Here is a 20,530-nt window from a genome sequence, read left to right as displayed (position 1 = left end):
GGCTCTGTAATTTATCACAATGGAATCACAGGAAACAAGCAAAACAGAGAAGTGGATAGATAGACTGGATAGATTGAATTCTCTACGCATGGAACTTCTTTGAAATATGCAAAGGAGATTACGTGTTACATGTTCAGATTTTCAAACAGTATTTTATTGATGGAATAGAGCTGTGTGTTTGTCGGTTTGGGGTCCTTTTTCCCAGAAAAGGAAAAGATGTGTTATTCTGAAGAATGAAAAAAAGCTAAAATTATAGGATGCTGTTTTTCTTCACTTGGTTTTAATCCCCTTCTGGAACAGCACTGGATACATGCCAGGAGGTAGGGGTTTCCATGTGCAAACAAAGAGCCTGTACTTCCCAGCTACCCTCCTCTCTGCTCAGTTTTCACGTTCAGGTGCATGAAGCTCCACACACAGAAGCAATTTCAATCTGTGAGCTACTTTTGACAATGTGCAAGTGATCAAAACGTGCTCACAGCAAACACACTCCTTCCTCACTCCCCTGCTTTTGTGGGTGCCTTTCCCAAAAGAGGTCTGTTCTGTCAAGGTAACAGCTCTGAGTTTTACAGCAGCAGCAGGGCTGGAGCAATACCGCGACCCAGAGCATTGCTGCACAGTGCTGGGTATTCCCCACCGCCCACAAAGCAGGGGCCTTGCAGCTTTCCAAACAGTGCATGTACTATTTAAATTGCTTCACTGGGAAGAGAATTATGTGTTCTGCAACGCCTCAGGACAATGAGCCAAAGGAACTATAGAATATGAGCTTGGTGTTAGAGCTGGAGCTCTGCAATGCTCTGCTTTGTGTGTGTTTTAGCCTGCTATGTAACATTACTTTTACATTAACATTTGTGGTTCCTTTTTTATGCACTCCAGCTTCACCATGCTTCCCCCTTTATATTTTAACAGTCAGAATCCTATGATCCAACCAGGGTGGCATGTTCAAAGCTCCACTTCTTTTTCACACTGATTAAAAAATAAAACAGGCAAAAAAAACTCCTCAGAGTATTGAACTAGCTTACTTCAAATAGCTTTTATTAACACTAGGACAAGACTATAGCCAAAGAATTATACAAAACACAAAACAAAAGGGATTTTAACAACTTGATTGAAGACTATTTCACGCCAATCCAATGCTCATATATCTATAATCAACAAAGTTCTGGAGCACAATATTACTTAACATTACTCATTGGATACTTGCAGATACAAAAATGTATCAGGAATAATAACAATGGTTCCTTTTACTCTTATGGAAATATTACTATTGACCTTTAAAAATGTTGCCCTTTGGTTCAGTCCCACTGATGCTTTTATCCTTTAGAATCTGCTCTGCCTGGAAAGACAAATTACAGATAAACTTTCAGAACTCTGAGCAAAAGGACTGGTTTTTATCATGGAAACAGATAGCAACATCAATTTCCTACGAAAAAAATAGACATTTCAGCTGTGTATCCCTAGGCCAAAAAGTCAGTCTTGTAAAAACCCATGGCAGTAAGCTTGCTTTGAAAGCCTCAGTTATGACTTCACCAGGTATTGCTTTATGCTTTCCTACTGGATCCTAACTTGGAATATTAAGCCAATCATGAAATTTAAAATATCAGTAAACTAAGCAGCAAGAGACATGAGTATGAACCTGTTCCCCTAACACATGACGTATACACACTCAGGAAGCCGGCAGAATAGATCCAGCAGAGTCAATTTTCTTTCAGACAGACTTTTCTAGGAGCAGAACTGGCACTTCATATCAGAAAAAATTATGTGAGGCAAGCTCAGATCTTTTACCTGGGCTTTTTATACAGTTTTGTGTGGCTGAGTGCAGAGTTTGGGTTCCTCCTCTAGCTGCCTCCCAATTACCCAAAGCCTGTTAGTGGGATTTAAGTGGTCTTTGAATCAGGACATCCCATGGCTCTGCTACTGCAAATGTGCCTCTGGCCATGCAGGCATTGGAGGAAAAGAGGGAATGTGTGGAGATCTTGGCACAGAATCATTCTGACCACACAGCCCCAGTGCCACTGCTTGCATGCATCACTTGTCTTTAGACCATCCCCACAGAAGCATGTCTTTGTCACAAATCACAGCCCTTATAAATGACAGCCCAGCTCACAAAGTGCTAATTGACATTCAAAGAGCAGTATCTTTGATGGTGCAGAACAATTTATATTTTGCTGTAATCTATGCTAACATTCTTAACCACAGAGAATGGCACTGGAGCAGGATGAAGGACTGTGCAGAAGAGGCATAACTGAGAGTTGCTAGAACATCCATCCTTTTTGGTCTTCACTTTCTGTAGTGTGTGATTTACTAGTGATTAGAACTGAGCTAGTAACAAGATCTCATGGGACAAAACCCTTTTGGATCAAGTGAAAAAATGACATTGTTAAAATCAAAATGGGTTTCTTTTGAGGTTAGAGAGGAATGTAAGTTTCACAATTTCTTTTTTTAACAGTCAGCAGACAGCCAGCTAAATAGTACTCTTAAAATACTGCTGCAGTTTGGATCTGTTACAAAAATGAAGCATTTAATTGCTGCGAGAAGTGGCAAAGATAAGCTATTCTCATTCCCACACCAAGGGCAGGGAATCTGTCAGAAACCAGACTTTTTTCAGATGGTTTTCTATGTCTTACAAGGGTGAATTCAATTACAGGTACAAAAATAAAGCAAGTGAAATGACAAAGAAAGATCTTAAATGATAATTTAGAACCCAAACTCCATCAAATCCAGGATAAAAAGCAAGTAGCAGAAACTTGATTTAAGAGAGATCCTTTCCTGTGGCAGGTTCCACACACCACTTCCCCCCTCCCCAGGTACATATTCTGTTTTACTTCCACATGGAGTCTGTAAAAAAAAAAAGTATAATGGTTCACAAAGCTCTATTGTGACCTTTAAAAATAAAACAACCATGCACTGCTATGCTTCTGGAAAGGCCACTACTGAGGAAAAAAAAATTCCCCTATCAGTCATGTTATGAAGTGTCTGCTGGGGGCTGAGAATTTCTTGGGCAAATGCACAGTACACACAGCACACATAGTGACTGCTGCTGCTGCTGCTGCTGCTCAGGAGAGAAAATAGCCAAGCCAGGTTCACATCTGCATGAGTTTGGGCATGCTGGTGGGACAGAGGGGACATTTCCCAAAGAATAGGTGCTTGCTGAGCACCTCCTTGCCCCTGCAAGCTAACAGGAGTTAGTTGTTTTACAGCCATCAGTGCCTTTGGAAAAGTTCCCTCTAATTCTTTGTCCCAGACACATTGCCCTGAAAGTGTCCTGCTGTCTGTCTACAAAAATTAGTCAGTCTCTACATTCTTGTTCTCTACAGGACCTCTGGTGTTGGCTGCAGCAAAACCTTTCTAATATTTCATCTCCGGTTATGACTCTCAGCTTTTCAGAGAGGCTGCACTTAGATAAGACACCAACTAAAATAGAGAGAAGCTTGTTTTGACACTTGTATTCAGCCTGCAGCATGTTGTTGACTTTTTTGCAATAAAGGCAAAAAAGTAAAGGCATAGCCATCTTTATTTGCATAAATTTTTCCATTTCTAATATTTATTTAAGATAGATTAATGATTTTACTTTTCTCAGATTCACTTACTTGGAATTAGTTGCTTCATTTGCACTGAAAGAAAAATTAGGGAGGTTAAAGAAAGGGAATAATTCTGTCATTTTTACACTGGCAAAATTCCCAAAAACTTTGATCACCCACTAGAAATGTTGCCTGAAAAGAGATCATATAATCAAGCTGAAAATTATATTAAAACCAAATGAACATATACAGAATTCCTCCACAGAGTCCAAAAATGAAGTGCAAAACACTCACGAAGATTTCAGCAGTTCTGAGATTTGCTGTTCATTGCTGTTACTCCAGCCCAGGTAAGAGCCTTAAGCTGGATAAAAAAAAATTAATTTCTTGGTCTCCTGAGTCATGTCTCTTTTTAGGTTTCAGTTTGTACTATGAACTGAAGGACCTAAGAATACAAGAAAAGTACAAGAAAAGCATAGTAATACAAGAAAAGCTCAACTGAGCTTAATACTTTGTTCCTAATGCTAGAGAAGAAAACAAACTTAGGAGCAAGCATGTTACTGGGAGTTGCTGCTGAGGCATCTCTCTTTCTGGTGGTTGGTGACTGGAGCAGGGGCAGAGCACAAATTACTTCAGAATTCCCCCATGAGGCAGAGATTTGCTGCCAATGGCAATGGCAGCCTGTGGTGGAGGTACTGTGGGATGTCCTTCTGCCTGCCTGCAGCCCTTGTACCACCAGGACCAGGCAGAGGGTCACCCTGGCTCTGAGTGCTCCCTGCTGCCTCCTCAGCTTCACCTTTCCCATGGAATCACACACAGAAACCACCCTCATCCCATCTTGTTTATGCATTTCAGCTCAGTTTTAGATGTAATCTAAGCTCAGACATAGATATTTTGGCAGTCAACTTGAAATATCTGGGACTGAATTTTCAAAGGTGTCAATCTCTTTAGCCTAGTGGGAAAGGTCTGTGGGAGACATGAGACTTTGATGTCTTCTCAAAAATCAGAATTTTTACATTTGAAATACACAATTCATGCATCTTTCTGAAATTCTTGCAATCTGTTTTTGAATCCAGTTAAAACTGGGCAGTTTTTAAGAGTGTCTATGTGAATATTTCCCTAGAACTATGACTAAAATTGCTGGAAGATATTTTAACTCCAGTCCATGGGGAGCTATTGACAGTAATAAAAAATACTGTGAGAAGAAAACAGCAGCAAGTGAAACTGCCCTCTCAGAAAGCCCAGGTCTGCTTTGAAGGAAGTGTTGATATTCACCATAAGCCTCAATCATTTCCCAGAGGGCTGTAGGATGCCTAGGAACGACATAATCAAAAAGCAGTGGTGTTCTTGACTTAAAGAGGAAAAGAAAAGCAGGGGCTGATCCATCTCCCATCGAAATCAAAGAGGACTTTGCTGTTGACTTCAGTCAGAACAGAGTTCTGGACACAATCTGTGGGCAGTTTATTAGCACACTTGTTTATCCAAACGATCCTAACTTCAACCAGCAGCATGTCTAGATATCTGCCTGGGACTACATCTGTACAAATGTATAAGTGTGAGTTTATCATGTGGTTTAATTCAAATTATTCTGGCATTTTAAAAGCATTTTCAGCTAAAAAGACAGCTTTAACTGATTTGCACCCCAGAAGACATACTTTGATTGGAAAAGCTTGTAACTCATATTTCAGGTTGCAATTCATATGCAAGTTCATGCAAGCTAAGGACACAAACAGATTTTAGGGTTCATTTTAAAACGTTACTATGCACTCAATTAAAATTTTTCAGCCATGATTTCAAAATGTGAAAAGCTCTACAAATTACCCAACTCATCAGCTATAGCCCTTGGTTTCCTTGAAGGGAAATTTCTTTGATGACCATAACAAAATCGCAGTAAATGGCAAGTAAGATTGCCATCAGAAGTCTGCTGAAAATGCAGGAGGGACTCCTGATTGCTTTAGTCATGTGAACAACCCCTTCAGAACAGCCCAGAGTCAGGCAAGGTGGCTTACACCAGGAGTTAATTTAGCCTGATGGGACTCTTTGCATTACTAAAAGGAGCACGGTTTTGGCTTGTAAATGGGGGGTAGAATTTTATTTCACTTTCTGAGGGTCAGAATTTTATTTCCCTTTTTAAGGGGCATACATTCATTCCAGAGTAAACCTTTCAGAATAAAAGTTTACTTCACATTATAGGAAATGACATCCCTTTTCTTAGATTTCCCTTTTCAAAGCATGCCTCAGATTTCTAACTTGTAGTGGAGAGCTTTGGTATAAGTAATAAAAGTCTTTAAAATTAAAATGCTAATCGTAAACAAACCCAAATGCATGAAAGATATAGTCTGACTGCATAACAAAAGAGAATTATATAATTCTATTTGAGTGAAATCTTTCATCTTTGATTTACAGGTTTGAGTCTGCCTATAACTGAAACCATATTGTTCCATATCTTTCATATCATGGCCTTCCCCAAAATCTTGTTTTAATTAAGGTTCCTTTCAGATTTCAGAATAAAAAGCATGACAGTCTTCACTTATGGCTTTAATATATATCCTTTTCTTTTTTTTCTTTTTTGAATTTGGCAAATATATAAAAAATGAACATCACTTGCTTTTAAAAGCTGAGCAAGCTATCAAATACTGCAAGCTGAATACTTCAAGGTATCTCCTGGGGTTCATTAGGTGAGAAGGTTGTAAACAAAATAAAAGTTACTGTAGCAGAGTTTTGTTCATTTGAAGTACTCTTACATACATGCCCTATCTCTCTCTCTCTCTCTCTCTCTCTCTCTCTGACAGTAAGGCAACACGTGTAACAGTTTAAGCGTTCATTTTCAGCTAAAGGCACAACTCTATGTTACGTTCTCAAACATGGAATTAAACAGCTAAAGTCGCATTGCAGGGAGATCTTGCTGCACTTCGGGGATCTAAAATAAAGCCTAAACCCTTTGAAGCTTCTTAAGCAACATCAGTTCTCTTGGTGCAGGACTACATAAAAGAATCAGTTGGTATTCACAACACGACCTGTAAAAAACACTCCCACACAACCTCCACAGAAACACCTGAGCTTCAAATGAGCTGCACGCAGTTACTGAGGGTCGCTGCTTTGGAGTCAGAACGCAGAAACATTTCAGAACAAACCAAAAACACGTTTGAAAAACTACCCATACTTGATCTCTGCTGCACATATGGTGAGCGCTACTGTCAACTACAGAGGGTACAGCACTTTTTCTTAAAGGCAAAAGATCATTTTAGAGAATTGTGAATGTGTTTTTATGATAGAAAAGATTACATGAAATGGGGAGGGATGGCCAGGAATAGGGAAGAGAAAATAAAGCACCACCAAGCACAGTACTTCAGGGGATTTATAGTACAATAAGAAGTGCTTTCCCTTTAGCTAAAATCTCATCATAATTTAAACGCTTTTCACTTATTCAGCTAAGAATTCATTACAGGAGGTTAAAAAATGGCACATAAAATAAGGGTGGGGGTTTTTCTTCATTACACGGAGCAAAGAAAACAAATTCTATTAACAATTTAACACGGTATGAAAAAAATTATCCAGTAAAAAGTGTCAGAAAGTGATTCATGGAGTTCACAGAGTATGTTGCTGGCTGTTGCATTTCTCATATCTATAATCTATCATGTAGAATTTTGCAATACTCTATTTCACAATTTGTGTTGGTGAGTGGGTCAAACAGCATTAAAAAAGCATGCTCTGGGCTCTTTCTCCCAAGTCCCTTTTTCTGTAACTCTAGAATTGTGGCGGTTACATTTAAGGAATCTTTCAGGCTCTTTCAAGTCCATCCAAAGAACAAGTGAAGCTGCTACTCTGAGTTTTGTGCCCAGTGTTTATGTTCCATCTGATCTGTGCCACCCAAGAAGCAGACAAGACATGTCTGAGGGTGCTTTGGGGGATACACAATGATGTCACCCACAGGAAATATCAGGGAGGACTTGGCACTTCACAAGGCTGGCTCTTCTTCCATGGGCTCACCAGCAGCTCTGTAAAAATAAACAGGCAATCAGAATTCAGCACAAGAGTACACAATGACATTGTAGATTTCCATGCATAATCAAAGCTGATTTTTCAGCTCTCTCAGATGTTTATTTGTGTTATTCAGCTATCCATAAATAGAGTTTCTTTCCTAGGAAGTATAAACAAATGTCAAGTGGAAAAACATTTTAGATCCAAGCAATCACCGAAAATGTTCCTGTTTATATTAAAATATGTCAGAATATTTTATAACATTTTGCCCAGAAATGTACATGCTTTGTGTCAACAGAATCAAATAATTTTACGAGCTTTTGGACCTAAAAATACCTGCATTTATTTTTTTCAGGCGCTCGCCATCAAAGCAAAATTGTTCACTAGTAGCCAAGTAGTGCTCCCTCTGAGGTTCTTCTCCAGTCCCCTAGTTTTTGATTTTGTATTTTCATAAACACATTGCCTGCCAGCCTGCAATTTTGGAGACTAAATCCTGAACCTGATCAGCAGATTGCTATCAAAGAAAAAGGATCTAATAATTATATAAAATCAGATTATATCTATCTTTTATATGGAAACCTCTGGGAAATTATCACCTTAGGCAACATGAGCTCTCTAAGACAACCAATAAGAAAATGATGAGGACACATATGCTGAGCTGATATCAAGTCTTGCAATTCCTCGTATCTGACAAGCTACTGCAACTGAGGAAAATGATGGCAATTATAAAATGGGCAGCTTCTGAGATCATGGAGAGACTTCAATATTGAAGGGCAAATAATTTGGACAGAAACCATTTTTCATCTCAGTCTGTCAGCCTTAAGAACTACTTTAAAATAGTAACTTCAAGCAATTTTGAAATCAGGGGAGAAAAGCAAATGTAAATTAATAAATGAGATTGCCAGTTAATTCTTGTAAGCCAGTGTAATAACTGCCTTCAGTGAAACATTCTTAAAAAATTCAAATTCATGAGATCTCATGGAAAAAAAAATAAGGGGGGCTTGCTTGGGCTTTGATAGTTCATTCAGCAAGGAAGCCAGAGAATTTTAAATTAATCTGGAATTTATTAAAGCCTTTCCCAATGAAAAAATCAGCAGTACATCTTTAAATTATTTTTATACAGGTTATTTCTTTCTGATTTGGAATGATCACTGATAGTATGTTGAAAAATATGTCAGGTGAATGACATGTGGAAAAGATGATCTTTTTCAGACTAATCACTTCCCAAAGGGTATAAACTCTAAAAGATGATTAATCAACGAATCTCAAATCTTCAGTTCTTCACCACATGGTGGAGGATGTTTCCTATGTACAGTAACCACTGGGGCTCGCTCATTCCTGAGCAGTGAGGTGAAGCCCCCTTGCACTGCCCCTTTTCCCCCTTTTCCTTTGTTCTGGCTTGCAGCAGAGAGCACACAGTGGCAGCCAGGGTGAGATGGAGCCCTGCCTGCTGCTGAGGTGCTCAGGTGCAATACAAGATCACACACCAGGTGAGGAATTCGTAGGGTGTGTTGCTGTTGTGTTGACCACACACTTCCACTCTCTCTAGCCATTTGTGGGAGATCTGAAAGTCCTCTGGCACAACAGAGAGGGCCAATAAGCCCTTGTTAAAGATCCAGAATGTTATGGGTCTGTCTGGAAAGAAGATAATTTGGAAGCATACGACAGCTCAGTTTTTAGGTTCTGCAAACGAGAAACAATATGTGTCAATAGATTTCAGGTGGTGATTGGCAGATCAGGAAGGAGTGAAGCTCTGGAAAAGCTCTGGAAGTGAGAGTAGGGCTTGGACTATTCATAAGCACCTAGGGAAGCAGAGCAGGCAACAGTCTGTTCACATGTGTTTGACTCCTGGGACTGACATTCTCATGAACATAGTACAATTGAGGATCTTACATAGAACTTCTTTCACTGGGAAATTTTTCACTGACAAAGATGCTCCTGAGGGCTGGGAGTAGCCCTCACTGATCTTGAGTGTTATATTCTAATATATTCCAGCATATTCCAACAACAGGCCAAAATTCTTCACCAGCCAGAACATAAGTACTACTAATAATTTTTACATATAAGTGCTAAATGCAAGGTCCTTTTTAGGAAAGGGAGATAAGGTTAGAGCGCCATGGCAATCCAGCTCTTTTCTTGCAGTCTGGGTACTCTCACAGTCTTCTTCAGTCTCCTTTTGAAGACTTATGTGTATGCTTTAACTTCAGCTCATTAGTGTCAGAAAAGTCACTGGATTTATCCAATGGTTTATCATCAAAAATATTTATTTTTATGAGATAACACTCAGGCCTCAGGCTAGAGTTTTGTGTGAGAGCCAGTACTGTTTTGGGGCCAAAGGACAGAGAGAAAAACACTGTAAATCCCTTAGCACTGAGCAGAGAATCAATAAATACCCATTCCGACAACATCAAAAGTTGTCAAAAGAAAAATTGAGGGGGCAGAGTCTGACAGGCCAAATTTGTGTTACTTCAGCTTTGTCACTGTGAGTTACATCAGTTCAGTCAGTCCTCCTGTAGCTGACAGGACGTTGGCATAAAAACATAAAACAGGCAGGACCCCATCCCACATCGTATGCTCAGAGCAGTTCCTCGAGATGCAGCTGTGAGCTCAGGTCTGATCTAAACCAATTCCATGCAGTCAGCAAATTCAGAAAGACACCAATTGAAATTGCAATGATTATAGAACCACAACTGTGATTTTTCTCTAAGGCTTCACTGTGGCTCATTTAAACTGCAAGTTCCTAGGGGCTGAGCCCTCCTGCATTCACTTTACTTTGGTGTGCTGTGAAGAGTGCTCATCTCTAGCTCTCAGAATTCTAACTATGGCAGAATGAAATAATCTCTTTGCAATTAATGCTAAATAAAATTATGCTGTTTAAACCTTCAAACAAAATAGATAGATGAGGCAAAAATCCTACCATATGGATAAAATTTGGGAAAACTTGTGACATCTTAAATATTGTTCGATGGCAATTAATAATAAATGTAATTTAAGAGAAAAATATTAAAATAAATTGATATCTACAATTAAAAAAATAGTATTGAAGAACATAGATAAACTCTGTACATCGCCCAAAAAAAGAAAACATTTCTCTTACTTTCTTTTTTAAATGAGCATTACAGAGAGTCCTCTTAGCTAAATTATCACACACACAAAAATAAAAATTCAAGGTATGTTTCTTAGGTAGAAAATGAAAAAAAGATAGATTTTTCTGGCATGGTGTGGCTATTTTATGCCATAATCTGTTCCTAATTTAACTCAGCTGTCTCAGGGAAGATCATTGTAATTGAAAAGTGATCCTCTGGTAGCAAAGAGCTGGGGGAAAAGAGATGCATTTCTATATCATGAAGGTGATTTGGGGAGCGTCTAAAGAGGTTATATAAGACATCCTGAGTAAGAATATATCCTAGTAAAAATGAACTTAGTATGGATCAAAGAGAAAGGAACTAAAAGTAAAAAACCATCCTAGTTTAAGAGCAGAATAAGGTAACTACATATATACCCTCAAAAGAGGATGTAATGTCCAAAGAAGGTAAATTAAATAATCTGGCAAATTAAATGTAAACCCTCAATGAAGCCAAGTAAAGGAAAGTCTGAAAAGCAACATATTAAAGGCATAAAAGCTAATAATAAAAAGATCTTTCAAAATACATCAGAGGAAATGATCAAAGCATAAAAGGAGCATCGAGGAAGGTAGACCACAAAAGTAAAATGAACTATTTATATCTGGGTTCACTAGAGATGTGTCAGTGAGATTTTATTACTTGCAGATGAACTATCCTAAACTGAATCAGTGCTAGAACAAAGTGATATACCAAACATTGCCAAATTTCTAAGAGCAGATGATATTTGTCTGCTAAGTTCCAGGGAAATATGACTAGGATGTTGTTAAATAAATAGTTATTGAGTATATTCTACAGCTTAACTCAGCAAGAGGTAGAGAAGGCAAAAGCAATTCCCCTTTTGGAAACCACAGGAGGTACAGTAAGCCTGTATGACAAAATTGAAAGCAGCTACAATCAGTGATGGAATTAGTAGGCATTTAGGCAACAGTCATTTGGGTAAGAGTTAGGTCTTAATACTTAGAAGGATGGCAATCCTCTCAAATTTATTAAAAGTTTCTGAAGGAAATTAGGGAAGAGGGATCAAGTGATTTTCCTCTGCAAAGTAGGTCTTCCAAGAATTTTATCCAAGTGCTTAGAAGAACCTTGGTTGTTGAAAGAAGGTCCTTTCACAGATTTACAATACAACAGAAGCAGGAATCACAGAGTAATATTGGTGAATTTTCACCATAGAGGAATTCTCCAGAGCATCTCAAAAAGACTAGGCAGACTACAAGTAGATTTAGGTGATAATGTTTGCTGATGACACCAAATTGCCAATACTACTCAGCTCTAAGGCCCAGAGCAGCATTTCTGTATGGAGGAGAAGTCAAACAACACAAACACAGAATATACAAAATGAGGGAGGACAGCTTTAATGCTTTTAACGGTGATGGCTATGACTGATAGCTTGGAGTTAATGGTAGAGGAGCAGAAAGCCACAGAAACAGAACATCCCAGTATTAGCTACTGTGTAAATTCACAATGTGCCCAGGACCTGGAGTCCTGCATGCAGCTTTTACTCCATCTCAAAGAAACTACAAAAAGCGCAGAGAGGCGCAAAAATCATCAAAGGTAAGAAATTATTTCCATACCAGCAGGAATACAGAGTCTTGAGAAGCTCAAGCCTTTAAAACCAGATATGGGTCAAAGATTATGAGTAAGAAAAGAGGTGGTTTTCTCTCTCACAGTACAAGACCTAGGGGTTTCCCAATGATTTCATTGGTTAATAAGTAAAAGCAGTGTGATGCCTGATGAGGCTGTGGGGTTCACTACCCAACTCCTTACCCAGAGGTATAAGCTGGCTCAAAAATATTTTGAAAAGTTTATGCCTGTGAATGTATCCTCAAGGCTTTTACACAGGATGGGTCAGATAGAGCAGTTAAGATCTATCAACTCACCAGGGCAAGGCTGGCTCTCAGCCTCCTCTACTCCTGGTTCTCTTCCTTATGAACACCCATCAAAGGATTAGAAGGTGAGCAAGATGAGGGTGTAGGCTGCCCTGGGAAAGCTGTTCTGCAGCTCCTGAGCCTGGAGGGGATTGTAAGCCCTGTGGGGTATGGCCAGGCAGGTGCTGTGTACTCAGCACAGCTGAGGTAGATGTCTGAACAGTGAAATGGCAAGCGAAGCTTTATGAATGGACAGACAAATATGGCAAGTGACCCTAAAGGGTAGCTAGCTGTACTCCATGATTCAACCATTTGCTCTATATAATATAAGGCAATTTGACTGAAACTGCAACTGGTAGCTCTGTAACACTAAGAATAAAAATTATACTTTGCTTTTATTTCCATTTGAGTAAAATCTATGCTCAGCTGAACCAGAGCCATAAAGTCAAATTCTGATAAATGTCATTCTCAAGATTTACTGCTTCCTGTAAAAACAGTAAGTGCAAAAGATCTCTCTCCATACCCTTTTCTTTTTCCATTTTAAGAAGAAACATACAGAAGCTCCAAGGTATCAGGGACAGCAGTGTACTGAATGTTTCACAGCACACTTTCTGAAACAGATGTCTGGCTAAAGCAAAATTCTAATCAGCTAAATCTGTATCTCACATAGGGAATAAACAGTTATCAACACACAAAAGTTCCGGTAGTTAGAAATGTTTTATAGGGCATGCCTGCTCCTCTAATTGCATCTCTATTTAAATCCCTGTTAGCACCATACATGTTTCCTATCCTATCCACAAACTCTTTTTTCTATATCTGTACTCTTCCAACATCTATAATCAATATTCGATTGGACCTTAGGATGCAGAGTTATGCTTTGGTAAAATAAAACACCAAAAGCGTAGCAGCTTTACACGTTTTTCTTCATTTATCCTGCCAGAGAAAATCAAGTAAAAAAATAATCGGCACTGTCACTTGAAGAAAAGAAAGAAAGAGAGAAGAAAGAAATAAAAATACTTTATATGGGCCTTAGCCAGGAGCATTTTATCCATCAGTGGTAAATGAGTCAGATATGAGTTGGCCAGGAAAAGAACTGCTTTGCCCAAAATCTGAGTTTAAAGTGAGTCATCTCACTCCAACACCAATATATCCTCCAACATAACTGGCCAGAGTTTCCCGCAAAGAGACTCTTGCTGCAGCTCTTCATCTGGAGGCCTGACCATCCAGAGCTGAAGTCAACAGGATCTCTGCCATAGAAGCAGTGAAACAGGCTTGGAGTTGCAGGCCAGAACTATCAGCCTGGCTGACCTTGGTGGGAATTAAGAGGAAGCAAACTGACTCCTGGTGTAAGGAAGGAACCTTTCAGGCTGCCCTGTCAACCACAGTGCTTCCTGTTCTGCTCCCACCCTACCTGTCACAAGCAACTTTCCCAAATGAACACTCAATGCAAAAGCTTGCAACAGGTCTTCAGAAGGTGACCCCATCTACACCAGTAGGAGCAAGGGAACACCTTCTAATGGAGCTTGAGACACCACATGACTCCTCAGATCCCTGCTGCTCTGTTTGCTGCAGGAAGTGTCTGGAGAAGGTGCATTGCATACATGGTCCTTCATTACAAAAACATTAAAAAATGTGAAAAAGCAGAGCTGAACTTGTCTCTACATTACTGCTGATTGTGTTGGTATGTACCTATGAAATGGATGGTGTGCTTATGTGAAATGAAGTAAATTATACAGAACCCAAAGCATGCAATGTCACAGGCTCAGTCCCTGGACATTCCATGATGGATTTTCATTCACACTCAAAGAGCAGGCAGGCCCTCTCAGGTTTCCTCACAGCTGAGGACTCTCAAAATCCAACTTTCAGGGGGATCACTTTTGATTCCATATTGTTCCTTACATTCATCAGGAAGAAAACAAAGATAATGATGCTCAGAAGCCTCAGAAAACCTAACTATCAATTTTGGTCCAGTGGGACAGCATTTTTCTTGTCGTGTCACCTCTTTAATGGTGACTTGGCTTTGTGTGACTTCTTTGGGGGTTACAAGTGCAGAAAGAGATTTCAGGACGCATGAGCGCGTAGGCTTTTTTTTGCACTGCTGACAAATATCTGCAGCACTACAGAAGATATTCCAAACGAAGTAATTTTTCCACAGAACAATTCATCACAATGGATTCATCCCTACAAGAGTCCAGAACTGATGAAGTGTAATGAATCTGGCAGCCACATGAATTCCACTTGTGCACATTTCAGTACATCCATTTTCTGCCATGTTTTTCAGCGCTGCCCTGAAATTGTTTTCAGCATGGGTGGAAACTGTCACAGGTTATCAGTTGGTAGGTAATAAGTACAGTAATTAGGCGCAGTGTTAGTCAAAGGGTTATTTTGTTCAAATCATGTAGGAGTAGCAGTTGCTCTTGGTAGTTTTGAGTGGAGGCACATAACAAAATTTTTAGTTATTCTCAGCAATGTAAAAATACACAAAATTAACCATGCCCTTCTCCAGACAATTTATAGCTTTAATTTGCTTCACTGCATTATTTCCAATACTTTAACTAAAATTATTTATATTTCAGAGTTATGCACACACAAGTGGGAATTTTTCTGTCCCTAGCTAGCAGAAGTGTCTTGTAACTGTCAGAAACTTATATGAAAAACTACATTATTCCTTAGTTGAGCACTGATTACCACAGTCACAAATCTAAAATACATCTTGTGTTCATCATGGATTCTTCTCTAAGCATTTATAAAGTTGTCTGCAATAATCCTAGCACAAGAATAGCCATGGCATATTAACTATAATTACGATTGGAAAGGTAATTATGAAAATACTGTGAACTTTACTAGCTAGCTCCACTCCCTGTGTGTCCCTTTGAGCCATGCCTCAATTCTTTGACAGATGAGTGTTGCCACTGTTGTGAGGGATGTTCATTGCCAAACAAATCCACAGCTTTGAGCATTGCACTATTCCCCTGGGTGCCTATCAGTTCAGTTCTGATTAAAAGACACAACACAGGAGGGAAGAACTGAAGCAGCTAAGAAGCAGTCACAATGTAGGAGCCATGGATCTTTCTGGCTCCACTCCCACCACTGCTGTCCCTACCCACAGCTCCCTCCTTTCTCTACTGTTGTTCCACAGCCTGATGAACTCATGAGTCTCCTTATAAGGCTTTTTTCATCTTTCCTCCCCTCTCCCCTATTTTCTGTGTATGATGGAACCCAAGTAGTTCCACTACATTTTGTGTCTTCCTCTACTGGTGAAGACCAGGAGTATTTTTCCTTAGAACAAAAAAAATAGGAAACTCCAAAAACTTCTCCAGTGGCTTTTCTGATTATAGATGACACAATATTCGGTGGCTACTGTGTTTTTTTCATGTGTAATTGGCAAAACACATAATAGCATTTACTGCATCATTTTCCTAATTTGCAAGTTGAAAGCAATTTTCATTAATGTAAAAAGCAGATGACAAGCTGGAAAAATCAGCACTCTCGTTCTTTGCTGGTGTACCTTCATCTTAGTACATAGAAAATGTTGGCCCTAATCCTGGTCAGGATAGCTTTAAGTTTTTTACTGGCAATGTTCACATTTCTTCCAGGAAAGTAACTTTTAATGCCTGTCTAATATCACTCATTAGTGATTTAAGTCTATTGTTACTAAATTTATCTGACTGTTTGTTGAATGCCTTCCTAGAAAATTAAAAGAGATTTTAAAAGCTTCTAATGAGAAGAATATGGTTGATTACACTTGACCATGTCTATTTACTTCATATGGATATTGCAGTTTTTATGAAGTAGCAAGAAGTAGACACGGGAAGAAAACGAGGTTCTTGTTATAATCATGAACTTTAGTACAGAAATAGAGATACCAGCCCCAAAAAACTGCTAATATCTCTGCTTCCAGTGGCTAAGTGAGAGAACTGAAATCCAGGGATGAAAAACTCCGGGTATCTCAATTAGCAAATAATTTTGAAACAACTCTTAGTCCTGCTTTCTTCTTAATTTTACTTGGCTGGAGTGAAAGCCTTGTTGTCTGTAATAATTTCGTACACTTACCTGCTGCCTTCCTGAGGAATACACTGCTCAACATCCACTGAAAGAGAGGCCATAGCTGATACTGTTTCTGTCTCCTCCCTCTCTTGCTTCTGAGACTCAGCCAGAGCACAATCCACTGGCACAGAGTATGGCTCCACTGACTTCCAGTACTTGCCTAAGGAAAACACACATAATAATTTATGGGAATTTTAGCTAGCACGGTGGTACAAGAACAGTAATCACTTAGTTCAACACTGAGTGATTATAGTTTAAAATCTCTGTGGTGTAAGCAGTACAGTTGAAATTTCAGACTGCAGTGAAGAGGTCTATTTCTGAACCTAAGAATGCCAAGTTGGAAAGTGCTTTCATTCCAAGAGCTGTGTCACACCCTTCCCCAGAAGGTAATAAACTGGAGTAACAGACAGACTAATGAACACAGATTGTCAGGAAGGCTATTGGCCTTATCTACACAAGGTGATGGGAGTTCAGAGCAGGGTTAATAACCAGAAGTTCTGATATGGCACACAGTTGATGCAGAGACAGCAAAATGTAAAAAATGTACATTGTTGTACAAAGTGCTCACACAGCACTGTCTTGAAAAGGAAAGAAGTCAGAAATGCCAGCTCAGACTGAAGTGGTGTTGCCAGAACAATCAGGTTTGTTAGTCCTGGATGTTCTTTCTCCTCCAACCTCAGGGCGTATACTAGAACAATAATTTAGTTAAAACTTTCATATATGAACTGGCTGTTGCTGGAAAGCTGCCAGGTATCATAAGGGATAGAGCTTTCTGGTCTGCTATGTAAAAATACAGCAGTGAACTAAAAGCATGAGTATTTTCAGATTTCTGCCTGCAACAGAAGAAGCTCATCAAGCAATGCAAAGAATAATGGCAGGTGACTCATCCTAAACACATAAAATGATCTGCTATTAAGAAATAGCAGCACGGCTACTAAGAAACTGTTTGATTATTGGAAACCACATGAATAAGTATGAATTTACATACATATTTCTTAACAGTCCAGTAAAACACTGAGCACTCACTAATTGCCAGGTGGATGACACCTGGGGATTAGGAGCTTTGGGAAGTCTGGGAGCTCTGGACCAGAGCTTACTCAGTGTTTAGCAAGAAGCTTTCAGCAGCTGCTGCAGAGGTTGGATCAGGGCACTTATCTGAGAATTAGACAGAGGGTTTCAACAGCTGTGAAAGAGAGGGGATCAAGCAGGGGACCTTTCCAAGGACTAAAAGGAGGATTTTGGCAGCTGGGCAGCAGGCTGAGCTGAGGTGCTTATCCAGAGGGTAGCTGGAGGCTTTGACAGCTGGGAGGCCAGGCCAGCAGTGGTGCTGCCTGTGCTGCAGAAAGGCTGCTGAAAACTTCCTCTTTGGTAACACAGCTCTCAACATAGTTTCAGGCTTTTGGAAGGATGAACTTTTCCCTCCAGTGAGAAAGCAGCTGTCAATAAAGTCTGAAAATGTCTTTATTCAAAAACATCATTGCAAGATGAAAGCCCAAGTCAATCTTCAAGAACAACAAGCGAGCATGGCCAGAGTGTTTCTTTGAACTCTAATAGTGTGCACGTTTGAGTAGTTAGCAGAATCTTTAAATAACAGGGACCTTCTGGGGATAAAATGTAAAGTGTATTAAGTATCCTACAAAGTTGAGATTAAGTGTTAGGAGGTTGGCTTTGCTCCAAAAACATGAAAGACAGAGCTAAAAAGTTATGTACATAACAGTAGGCTCAATGATTGGAGCCTGGCAAATTTTATAAAAACAAGACAAAAATATTCTCTATTATTACTGTGCTCAGAGACCATATTCTCTATTCATTAAAAAATACACTAAAAACAAACAAAAAAGTTATATGAGCATTCCACAGTGTTCTCACAGATCCTATGTACAAAAGTCAGTCTTTGCAATATACACCCAATTCAAACCCTATAATTTATGAGCTAAATGTTCACAGAGTGGGTGGGGCTTTTGTTGCAGAAACAGATGTGCAAGAAAATCAAATCTGTTGGCATGGGAATAATACCCCCTCTTGCCTATAAAAGAAATGAACCCATGTTCACTGCTGGAGTTTTCAAGGGCTTTTATTCATAAAATAAAATATTAGTACCCAGCTACCACTGTGTTGCTCTCCTGCAGCAACAATAAAACAGCATCCGTGAGGATTGCTACATCACATTCGTTCATTCACACACACAGGCTTGCACACCAGCTGCCCCCTGAATCCTGACTTTCTTGTAACATTAAAACTCAGGGCCAATTCAAGCATATTAGTGGGCTCTCTGCACCCATTTAACTGCCCTTGACTCCCAAGCGATTGGTGGTGTTCTTTGTTTCCCCACACTGAGAGCTGTGTTATGAGAGGGCCTTCAGCAAGAGAGGGAGCAGAGTCAGGCCAGGAGGCAGGTGGCAGCCCATATACTGCAGTGGAGGGTCCTGGAGAAAGGAACTGCCCAGCAGGGTGTTTGTGGGGGGAAATGTTTAAGCAGTCACAATTAGAAACAGCATCCAGGTAGCAGCAGGTACCTCATGAAAAGAGGGCTCTGTGATGCTCTGTGGAAAACAATGATAGGTTTTTCCTTAAAATCGGAAAAATGTACTTTACAAACACCTTGGGTAAGCAGAAGAGCTTTGCAAGCTTCTTTTTATCCAGGACAACATTTATTTGCTGCACACAAAACATACAGGCCTTGAATGAGTGTTCAGCCAAAAGATTTGCAGGCAAAGAGTTATGGAATGGGGAGCCAATCACAGCACACAGCTGCCAAGGAGCTTTGTTAGCAGGTATGCTGTGGATTGTCAATTAAAAAAGTCAAAAAGAATTGGCCTCAAATCACTCCAATCTCTGAAAATGCCATTTCTACTGTGCTCTACTCTGGTCTACTGGAATGTGAAATTCTACCAGCGCCGTTACAGTCATTGAGAAGAACTTGGTGGAGCTCAAGGGAAAGAATGAAGCATACTGTTGGTTTCATTCATACAAAACTTGAGCAATCATGGATTGCAAGGAGAAAACAATCAAGCCAAACCAGTCTTCTAGGTATGCTTTGGCTTTCAGCATGAAAATGTGCTTAAGCCTCCCTCAAAGATTTGTTTGAGCACTAACTCAATAAATTGGAAATAATAAGAGGGAATGTTTCTGACACTCCTATAGGCATTTGTAATTGCCTTTCAAAGATTTGAATATGCTGTACTGTGGCTTGCTTGAAAAACAATGTTTGGGGTTGGAATTCTGCTAAAACAGGATTGTTTAGAAATAGCCTGTTACATGTGTGTGGAAATGACTAATTCCAAACTTGTTACATCTTCAGAGGAGTTTTGTCAATACAAAACTGTCAATATGAAACATTTATAGAAATTCTATTCTAGTTAGAAAAAAAGTTGTCTCAGTTTCTAAGTATTGTAGCTTCAAGGTTTTGTAAAAAAAGCACACAGGAGGGGCTTATTTGGTATAAAATGTTGATAATATTAATTGTGAAAGTTGGACCATAGAAATCCAAACCAAATATCCAAAGGCGATGCCATGATCCAAACAAACCAAGCTTTCTCAGTACCTCCTGAAGTGCTACTCAACAGACTAATGCTGTCCAGCCTGCCTAACTCTCTAAAATATTGGACAGGTACTTGCTTCTAAATATACATCACAAAGCTGCACTGAACTTCCTCAGGACTCCTTTCTGTCATCCAAGCATATTCCTTCTGAATACTTGGACTCTCTCCGAACGAAATGAGGTAAACGTAACTTTTTAGGTAGTTGCAAGAAAAGGCAGAATGTTGTATTTAAGTGAGTCCAAACCCTGAGCAGCTTGACAAAGATTTCAGAACTGCCCACTGGACTGCATGACTGTACCAGTTCAGCTGAAACCTAATTGTGTTAAAATTGAGTCATTCTGCAGAGCTCTGGACTATGTTCCTAGATTTACACTGTATATTTCTTCCTAAATCCACTTCTCTCTCAACAGCCATCAATTGTGTGTATTCCTACTCTGTCTGTTTCTCAATTCACC

The 20,530-nt window shown here is 39.5% G+C and overlaps 1 protein-coding gene across 11 annotated transcripts in view; it reads right to left on the bottom strand.

The window, feature by feature from the left end:
- Nucleotides 1–1,011: 1,011 nt before the first annotated feature.
- Nucleotides 1,012–20,530, bottom strand: part of HDAC9 (histone deacetylase 9) — a 456,338-nt gene continuing 436,819 nt past the window's right edge. For all 11 annotated transcript variants that reach the window (XM_036399060.2, XM_036399107.2, XM_036399099.2 and 8 more), the window contains 2 exons: nt 16,540–16,693; nt 1,012–7,513 (listed from right to left, as the gene is read on the bottom strand). In XM_036399060.2, coding sequence (XP_036254953.1) covers nt 7,474–7,513; nt 16,540–16,693 — 194 coding nt within the window. In that variant the 3' untranslated portion in view covers nt 1,012–7,473. The remainder of the gene's footprint in view (nt 7,514–16,539; nt 16,694–20,530) is intronic.

Source organism: Molothrus ater, chromosome 1 (genome assembly GCF_012460135.2).
Source record: "Molothrus ater isolate BHLD 08-10-18 breed brown headed cowbird chromosome 1, BPBGC_Mater_1.1, whole genome shotgun sequence".
Lineage (NCBI taxonomy): Eukaryota > Metazoa > Chordata > Aves > Passeriformes > Icteridae > Molothrus > Molothrus ater.
The sequence above is the reverse complement of the archived record's forward strand: the minus strand, read 5'-3'. Positions and strand labels throughout refer to the sequence as shown.